Source organism: Rana temporaria, chromosome 13, assembly GCF_905171775.1.
Source record: "Rana temporaria chromosome 13, aRanTem1.1, whole genome shotgun sequence".
In the NCBI taxonomy this organism is placed as follows: Eukaryota; Metazoa; Chordata; class Amphibia; order Anura; family Ranidae; genus Rana; species Rana temporaria.
Window position 1 is genome coordinate 119,199,935 of NC_053501.1, and position 10,062 is coordinate 119,209,996.

The 10,062-nt window shown below is 59.1% G+C and overlaps 1 protein-coding gene across 1 annotated transcript; it reads right to left on the reverse strand.

Moving 5' to 3' along the window:
* Positions 1 to 2,002: 2,002 nt before the first annotated feature.
* Positions 2,003 to 9,384, reverse strand: PSMB4 (proteasome 20S subunit beta 4). Its single transcript, XM_040332391.1, has 7 exons — positions 9,221 to 9,384; positions 7,241 to 7,447; positions 5,207 to 5,353; positions 4,603 to 4,684; positions 2,901 to 3,017; positions 2,722 to 2,810; positions 2,003 to 2,117 (listed from the first exon to the last, which is right to left on the reverse strand). Exons 1-7 carry the CDS (start codon positions 9,316 to 9,318, stop codon positions 2,105 to 2,107), a joined length of 753 nt encoding a protein of 250 aa, XP_040188325.1. The 5' UTR covers positions 9,319 to 9,384; the 3' UTR covers positions 2,003 to 2,104.
* Positions 9,385 to 10,062: the final 678 nt, after the last annotated feature.

Here is a 10,062-nt window from a genome sequence, read left to right on the forward strand (position 1 = left end):
ATGAGGGGTAAGTTTACGAAGGTCCGTCATATGCCATGATAAGTATGGCGTCGGGTCAGCCTCATCTTTTTCCGTCGTTTTCCTAAGTCGTCCGCGAATACGACTTTGCGTCAATGACGCTCACGTCGGCGTCATTGACGTTTTCCGTCGTGAGCTGGAGCATGTGCACTGGGCTATTTTTCCGCCTGGCGCATGCGCAGTTCGATCGGCGCGGGGGCACGCTTAATTTAAATACAAGCCGCCCCCTTTGAATTACGCGTCCTTACGCTGGGCCATTTACACTACGCCGCCGCAAATTACGGAGCAAGTGCTTGGAGAATACGGCACTTTCTCCAGTAATTTGCGGCGGCGTAGTGTACATGGCTTAAGCTACGCCGCCGCGGATTCTACGAGAATCTGGCCCTTATAATTTAACCTTGGACAAATTCATATTGCTTGTAATATTTTCCACACCCCCTCCCCCGCCAGCAGGAAAATTGGCCTCCAGCCATCCCAATGAGTTTTGTTCTTCCTATCTCTAATACAAAAACTGCGAGATTGTTTTCTCTTCCGTTCATGGACGGACACAGCAGCAATTGACTTTAGGGTATCGTCCTTCCTTTCAGGAGATTGACTAGGCAGAAATCAGCACTTTTAAGTGTTAAAACCCTCCACACAGCACAGTACCTCCCAGGGGGCGGATCCCCCGGGTACATCCCTCTCTCCGCCTCATGCAGCCCCAGTTTTTTCTGCCTAGTGACAGGAGATGACATGGCTCTTCTGGTCCCATGTGCTCTAGAGCAGGGGTCTCCAAACATTCTAAACAAAGGGCCGGTTTATTGTCCTTCAGACTCTTGGAGGGCCGCACTTTGGCCAGTGGGAGTGAAAATTTTCCTGGCATCAGTGGGAGTAAACAATCTGGTATTGGGGGAGGAATAGTGCCCCATTGCTGGAATCATAGGGAGGAATAGTGCCCCATTAGTGGCGTCAGTGAGAGAAATGGTGCTCCATTGTCGGTGTCAGATGGCAGAATAGCATCTCGTATCATTGGGAGGGATAGTGCTCCAAGGGCCGCATAAAGGCAAGCAAAGGGCCACATCAGGCCCTTGGGCCGCAGTTTGGAGACCACTGCTCTAGAGGATTTTTTTTCGCTTTTGTTTTATTTTTTCCTGCATTTTTGGATCCTGGGATCTACAATCAACTGCCGACTGGGTGACAGGCTGGATCCTCAATCCTTGTAGTCCCCCCATCGAGCGTGTGCCGGCCTTTAGCTACGCGGTGGGCCGTCCACGACATGCCCCGTTGCTCCAGGGGTAGCCGGTGAGCTATACGCTCCAGGGCACACATATAACCGGTCTCTATGGCCTCCTCCCCACTCCAGACACCCCCAGCCCCCACACCCTCCCCACTCCAGACACCACGCCTCCTCCCCACACGCCAGACCCCCCCACTCCGCCTCCTCCCCACACGCCAGACCCCCCCACTCCGCCTCCTCCCCAGCCAGACTCCACACACCCCGCCTCCTTCCCAGCCCCCACACGCCAGACACGCCGCCTCCTCCCCAGCCCCAACACGCCAGACCCCCCACTCCGCCTCCTCCCCAGCCCCGCACACGCCAGACACCCCACTCCGCCTCCTCCCCAGCCCCCCACTCCGCCTCCTCCCCAGCCCCCCACACGCCAGACACCCCACCTCCTCCCCAGCCCCCACACTCCGCCTCCTCCCCAGCCCTTACACCTCCCTACTCCAGACACCCTGCCTCCTCCCCACACGACATACCCACCCCCACTTCCCCACTCCAGACCCCCGCCTCCTCCACAGCCCCCACACACACTCCAGACCCCCAACACTCCCCACCCACACACTCCAGACCCCCGCCTCCTCCTTCCACCATTGGAACAGAACTGACTCCTACAGCTCACACAAGGGGGCGTGGCTTAGGAGTACCCCCCCACCAAATCATTAGCCCCGCCTGTAATATTAATTTCCAGAGATAAACCGATGAGAAATAAAAGAGGCGGAATTCCAACAAATCACTTATTAGATTTATTTCATATATAAAAAAAGAAAAATCAGCAACAGGAGGAGGAGAATGTTTGGGGGGCAGAGCCTGAGTCTTCTGTATTTATTCAAAGCCCCTGAAAGAGAAAAAAGAAAATGATGAGTACAGGAAGTGACATCATCAAAGACAACCTGCCATTAATATTGAGTTGCCCCCCCCCCCCCCCCCATTAATATGAAGTTCACCCCCCCATTAATATTGTTGTCCCCCACTCACTCATTAATACAGAGTTAGGCCCCCCCCTCATTAATACAGAGTTAGTCCCCTATATTAAATTGCCCCCCCAAGGCCATTACCAAGGTTGCCCCCCCCCCAACACATTTGTATGATTCAGCTTTACCAGAAACCCGAACTCCACCTGGGGGGGGGGGTATTTGTGTTTTTTCCCCCCCTCTGTGGTCACCCTGCTGCCTGGTCATGTGACCTCCGCTGAAGGTCGGTACTGGGGAGGTCTTATTAAAATAAGCGCCCAACTGCAGCCAGTTTTGTATGTAATGGGGGGGGGGGGGGGGGGATAATTCAGAGGCTCTGTCAGGTTTTTATTGGTAGTCATGTCCTCACTTCCTGTCCTGGTGACACCCTTGTATAAATATCTCACACAGACAGGAAGTGGGATGGAAATCTCCCCAGCGGGGCCCCCGGGGGGGGAGTTCCAGTCCTCGGTCTGGCGGTCCCCTTACTTGATGAGGTGAGCGATCTCCCAGTTGGTCTCGGAGGACAGCGGCCCCTCGATCTCCACTCCGCTGGCGGTGACCGTGGCGATTTCGTACTGAGGGAGGAAAGGGGGAAGAGACGTTAGAACTGGGCGGAGTCATAGGGGGGAATCACATGACCTCCGGCCTATCGGGCGAGGACTTACTCTGTTGTAGGATCGGGCATCTCTGTAGTACAGGACCTTCATACAACGTTCGATCAGCCGCCGAGCCTCTTCCTGCGTCAGGTTGGGTTTGTTGTCGACGACGTCTCGCATCATCGGCTGCAGACAGGAAAAGAATAAAAAATTAAAGGCCCCTCCCACTTTATATGTAGCCACTCCCCTCTCACTCCGGAAAGAGCCAAGCGGACTTATAAGTTCCACGGCTGCCGCCCTCATACTGACTCCTCCCCCTCCCCCCCGAGACAAGTCTGATCCCTATATAAAGGAGGGGCCAATTGATCGCTTTCCAACCCCCCCCCCCGATCATGTAAGGGGCCACTCCGATGTGGTCTAAGGGGGGAAGGCCACTCGGGACGCCCAATCTGAGGGGGGGCCACTCTGGACGCCCAATCTAAGGGGGGGGAGGGCGACTCTGGACGCCCAATCTAAGGGGGGGGGGGGGGGGAGGGCCACTCGGGACGCACCGATCTAAAGGGGGGGGGGGGGGACCACTCGGGACGCACCGATGTAAGGGGGGGAGGGCCACTCGGGACGCACCGATCTAAGGGGGGGGGGGAGGGCCACTCGGGACGCCCGATCTAAAGGGGGGGCACTCGGGACGCCCGATCTAAGGGGCGGGGGCACTCGGGACGCCCGATCTAAGGGGGGGGGGCACTCGGGACGCCCGATCTAAGGGGGGGGGCACTCGGGACGCCCGATCTAAGGGGGGGGGGGCACTCGGGACGCCCGATCTAAGGGGGGGGGGGCACTCGGGACGCCCGATCTAAGGGGGGGGGGGCACTCGGGACGCCCGATCTAAGGGGGGGGGGGCACTCGGGACGCCCGATCTAAGGGGGGGGGGGGCACTCGGGACGCCCGATCTAAGGGGGGGGCACTCGGGACGCCCGATCTAAGGGGGGGGCACTCGGGACGCCCGATCTAAGGGGGGGGCACTCGGGACGCCCGATCTAAGGGGGGGGGGGGCACTCGGGACGCCCGATCTAAGGGGGGGGGGCACTCGGGACGCCCGATCTAAGGGGGGGGGGCACTCGGGACGCCCGATCTAAGGGGGGGGGGGCACTCGGGACGCCCGATCTAAGGGGGGGGGCACTCGGGACGCCCGATCTAAGGGGGGGGGGGCACTCGGGACGCCCGATCTAAGGGGGGGGGGGCACTCGGGACGCCCGATCTAAGGGGGGGGGGCACTCGGGACGCCCGATCTAAGGGGGGGCACTCGGGACGCCCGATCTAAGGGGGGGGCACTCGGGACGCCCGATCTAAGGGGGGGGGCACTCGGGACGCCCGATCTAAGGGGGGGGCACTCGGGACGCCCGATCTAAGGGGGGGGCACTCGGGACGCCCGATCTAAGGGGGGGGCACTCGGGACGCCCGATCTAAGGGGGGGGCACTCGGGACGCCCGATCTAAGGGGGGGGCACTCGGGACGCCCGATCTAAGGGGGGGGCACTCGGGACGCCCGATCTAAGGGGGGGGCACTCGGGACGCCCGAACTAAAAGGGGGGGGCACTCGGGACGCCCGAACTAAAAGGGGGGGGCACTCGGGACGCCCGATCTAAGGAGGGGGCCCACTCGGCCTCTGATAGGGGGGTCTATTTTGTTAGAGATACGAGATCAGACCTCGGTTGGAAGGACATTGGTGGAATCTCCTTGAATTTGTATCCCATCCCCCGTCCCGGTACACTCACCTGTGCCAGGTACGCTCCAAAGCCGGTGGCTATCGTTGGTGCCTCATAAGCCACGCCCAGTTTGTCTACATAGCCCAGGAAACTGCAAGAGAAGATGTGGGGGGTCATACAGAGCAGAGGGGGAGGGGCTTCAGATTGTCAGCAGCGGGAAACCCCCTTTAAATCCGCAATCATTAATTATACAGTTTATTATGTACTGCGCTGATTGGCTCCCACATGTTAATAGAGGGAGGGGCCAGCGACAGGGCGGTCTCATAGATAAAACAATAAATCTCAGAGGCAGGTGGGAGGGGCTTATACATCTTTGATGTGTGATTACATCTACAGGCAGCCAATCATATGCAGCATCCGCTTCCTTGTTATTTACATGCCCCGCCCTCTCTCAATGCTGATTGGTCTCCTCTGATTTTCTCTCAGCAGGTTGCCGTTCCCCTGGAGGGCGGATCTCTCGGCCTTCCTGTGATTTGCAGGCGAGGAAATACGGAGCAGCAAGGAAAAGTGTCTCCCAGGTAAAGGAGCCAATGGTGGGGGCGGAGCCAATGGTGGGGGCGGAGCCAATGGTGGGGGCGGAGCCAATGGTGGGGGCGGGGCCCCGCAGACTCACCTTTCCCCGTTGTAGAATCCGGCCAGCACCACGGTGTTCCATAGCGGGTTCATCTTGCTGCGGCGGTTGTACATGACGCGGGTGAGCCAGGAGTGGAGGGCTTTGGGGCTGTAGTTGTGTCCGTCCCCAACCAGCTCTTCATCAATCCTGGGGGGGGGGGGGGGAGACATCACTCATTGGGTGGACACTGTCACATGGGGGGTCAGGGGGAGGGTCCTTAGTCTGTCACATATGGGGGGGGTCATGATCCTTAGGCCGTCACATATGGGGGGGGGTCAGGATCCTTAGGCCGTCACATATGGGGCGGGTCAGGATCCTTAGGCTGTCACATATGGGGGGGGGTTGTCAGCGGGGGAGGGTCCCTTAGACCATCACATGGGGGGTCAGATCCTTAGACCGTCACATATGGGGGGGGGGGGATCAGATCCTTAGACCGTCACATATTGGGGGGGGGGGGGAATGGGAGGGATCCTTAGACCGTCAAATATGGGGGGGGGGGGGGTTGTCAGGGGGGACGGTCCTTAGACTATCACATGGGGGGTCAGATCCTTAGGCCGTCACATGGGGCGGGGGGTCAGGGGGAGGGCCCTTGGACCGTCACATATGGGGGGGTCAGGGGGAGGGCCCTTAGAATATCACATGGGGGGTCAGATCCTTAGACCGTCACATATGGGGGGGATGTCAGGGGGGAGGGTCCTTAGGCCGTCACACATGGGGGGGTCAGGGGGAGGGTCCTTAGGCCGTCACACATGGGGGGGTCAGGGGGAGGGCCCTTAGGCCGTCACATGGGGGGGTCAGGGGGAGGGCCCTTAGGCCGTCACACATGGGGGGGTCAGGGGGAGGGCCCTTAGGCCGTCACACATGGGGGGTGGGGTCAGGGGGAGGGCCCTTAGGCCGTCACATGGGGGGTGGGGTCAGGGGGAGGGCCCTTAGGCCGTCACATGGGGGGTGGGGTCAGGGGGAGGGCCCTTAGGCCGTCACATGGGGGGTGGGGTCAGGGGGAGGGCCCTTAGGCCGTCACACATGGGGGGGGGGGTCAGGGGGAGGGCCCTTAGGCCGTCACACATGGGGGGGGGGTCAGGGGGAGGGCCCTTAGGCCGTCACACATGGGGGGGGTCAGGGGGAGGGCCCTTAGGCCGTCACACATGGGGGGGGGGTCAGGGGGAGGGCCCTTAGGCCGTCACACATGGGGGGGGGGGGTCAGGGGGAGGGCCCTTAGGCCGTCACATATGGGAGGGGTCAGGGGGAGGGCCCTTAGGCTGTCACATATGGAGGGGTCAGGGGGAGGGCCCTTAGGCCGTCACACATGGAGGGGTCAGGGGGAGGGCCCTTAGGCCGTCACACATGGAGGGGTCAGGGGGAGGGCCCTTAGGCCGTCACACATGGAGGGGTCAGGGGGAGGGCCCTTAGGCCGTCACACATGGAGGGGTCAGGGGGAGGGCCCTTAGGCCGTCACACATGGGGGGGTCAGGGGGAGGGCCCTTAGGCCGTCACACATGGAGGGGTCAGGGGGAGGGCCCTTAGGCCGTCACACATGGGGGGGTCAGGGGGAGGGCCCTTAGGCCGTCACACATGGGGGGGGTCAGGGGGAGGGCCCTTAGGCCGTCACACATGGGGGGGTCAGGGGGAGGGCCCTTAGGCCGTCACACATGGGGGGTGTCAGGGGGAGGGCCCTTAGGCCGTCACACATGGGGGGTGTCAGGGGGAGGGCCCTTAGGCCGTCACACATGGGGGGTGTCAGGGGGAGGGCCCTTAGGCCGTCACACATGGGGGGGGGGTGTCAGGGGGAGGGCCCTTAGGCCGTCACATGGGGGGGGGGGTGTCAGGGGGAGGGCCCTTAGGCCGTCACACATGGGGGGTGTCAGGGGGAGGGCCCTTAGGCCGTCACACATGGGGGGGTGTCAGGGGGAGGGCCCTTAGGCCGTCACACATGGGGGGTGTCAGGGGGAGGGCCCTTGGGCCGTCACATGGGGGGGTCAGGGGGAGGGTCCTTAGCTGAACAGGGCAGTGTGGAGGGGGAGGGGTTAGACTTACACCATCTGCTCCATGATCTGTTTGAGGTGTTGGTAGTCGGCGTAATCCCCGGACGCCCCCAGCATGGTGCAGGAATTCACCTTCATGATCCTGGAGATGTTCCGGAATCGCGCCAGAGAGCCGTAGGAGCCCAACATGTCCGCCGCGATCATCACCCCCCCGTCATACTTCACCCCCAACACTGAGGTTCCCGTCACCATGGGGTTCCTAGGGGGGAGGGGGAGATCAGAGATTACACATCACAGACAAGGGGAGGGGTATACAGAGGTAGGTGGGGGAGGGGTGTATATATAGAGGGGAGGGGTATACAGAGGTAGGTAGATGGGGGAGGGGTGTATATATAGAGGAGGAGGGGTGTACAGAGGTAGGTGGGTGGGGGAGGGGTATACAGAGGTAGGTAGATGGGGGAGGGGTGTATATATAGAGGGGGAGGGGTATACAGAGGTAGATGGGGGAGGAGTATACAGAGGTAGGTGAGGGAGGGGTGTATATAGAGGGGGAGGGGTATACAGAGGTAGGTAGATGGGGGAGGGGTATACAGAGGTAGGTGGATGGGGGAGGGGTGTATATATAGAGGGGGAGGGGAATAGAGGTAGGTGGATGGGGGAGGGGTGTATATATAGAGGGGGAGGGGTATACAGAGGTAGGTAGATGGGGGAGGGGTATACAGAGGTAGGTAGATGGGGGAGGGGTGTATATATAGAGGGGGAGGGGTATACAGAGGTAGATGGGGGAGGAGTATACAGAGGTAGGTGAGGGAGGGGTGTATATAGAGGGGGAGGGGTATACAGAGGTAGGTAGATGGGGGAGGGGTGTATATATAGAGGGGGAGGGGAATAGAGGTAGGTGGATGGGGGAGGGGTGTATATATATAGGTGGGGGAGGGGTATACAGAGGTAGGTGGATGGGGGAGGGGTGTATATATAGAGGGGGAGGGGTGTACAGAGGTAGGTAGATGGGGGAGGGGTATACAGAGGTAGGTAGATGGGGGAGGGGTGTATATCTAGAGGGGGAGGGGTATACAGAGGTAGGTAGATGGGGGAGGGGTGTATATATAGAGGGGGAGGGGAATAGAGGTAGGTAGATGGGGGAGGGGTATACAGAGGTAGGTAGATGGGGGAGGGGTGTATATATAAAGGGGGAGGGGAATAGAGGTAGGTAGATGGGGGAGGGGTATACAGAGGTAGGTAGATGGGGGAGGGGTGTATATATAGAGGGGGAGGGGTATACAGAGGTAGGTGGATGGGGGAGGGGTGTATATATAGAGGGGAGGGGTATACAGAGGTAGGTAGATGGGGGAGGGGTGTATATATAGAGGGGAGGGGTGTACAGAGGTAGGTAGATGGGGAGGGGTGTATATATAGAGGGGGGAGGGGTATACAGAGGTAAGTAGGTGGGGGAGGGGTATACAGAGGTAGGTAGATGGGGGAGGGGTATACAGAGGTAGGTAGATGGGGGAGGGGTATATATAGAGGGGGGAGGGGTATACAGAGGTAGGTAGGTGGGGGAGGGGTATATATAGAGGGGGAGGGGTATATAGAGGTAGGTAGGTGGGGGAGGGGTGTATATATTGGGGGGGAGGGGTATACAGAGGTAGGTAGATGGGGGAGGGGTATACAGAGGTAGGTAGATGGGGGAGGGGTGTATACATAGAGGGGGAGGGGTGTACAGAGGTAGGTAGATGGGGGAGGGGTGTATATATAGAGGGGGAGGGGTATACAGAGGTAGGTAGGTGGGGAGGGGTGTATATATAGGTGGGGAGGGGTGTACAGAGGTAGGTAGATGGGGGAGGGGTGTATATATAGAGGGGGAGGGGTATACAGAGGTAGGTAGGTGGGGAGGGGTGTATATATAGGTGGGGAGGGGTGTACAGAGGTAGGTAGATGGGGGAGGGGTGTACAGAAGAGAATATGAAGAAATGAAAGTGAAACCTCCCCCTCCCCCTCTCTATCCCGCCCCTCCCCCTCTCCGGGCACTCACAGGGTGTGTCGGTGGGGTCCCATCCCGGGGAAGGAGTGGAGCTCTCCCGGGGCCGGTCCTCCGGGGAACATTCTCATCTCAGAGCCGTCCATCATCATCTTTCCGTACAATGACACTGCGAGACCCGACCGGAAACCGGCAATACGTCACTTCCGCCGCCTGACAACTCCTGACTGGTGGAGGGGGAATACAGAGGCGGGGCCTGAGCGCTGCTTCCTCCGCCCCGCCCCCGTATCTTCTGACTGGTGGGAAAGAAATGGAGAGGCGGGACCCCAATTACAGCGTCCTCCGCCCCGCCCATATCGTCTGAGTGGGGAAGGAGAGGCGTGTCCTGAGTTCTCCGCTCCGCCCCCCTGCCTCTGTGTGTGACCGCGGAGGGAAGATGACCTCCCCAGTCATTGGTCGGTATGGCGGACTGCGCTCCGCCCACAACAATTCCCACACTCTGCAGAGCTCAGCGTGAGCTGATTGGAGGGAAGAGAGACACACCCCCCTCAAACCCAGGGACAGAGCGGAGGCTCCTCCCCTGTCACCTTTTCTCTCTTGGTGTCAGGAAGACTTCACATCACTTCCGGTCGGGGGTGGGAGAATTTTTGTTTTTAAAGTGAAAGATCAAAGAGGACCTGTCATTTCTTATTTTTTATTCTACTTTTTATTTATTTATTTAGTTTTATTATTTTCGTTTTCAATGTTTTTATTAATGTTTTTACTAGGTATAAAAAAAAACAATAGCAAGATATTTAAACATGATATCAATTGCACAGCACCACATGTACCTTTATATTTTTACACAGTTTATTTATTTTACTTTTTTTTTATTTTCCCACTGTTTATTTTTTTTT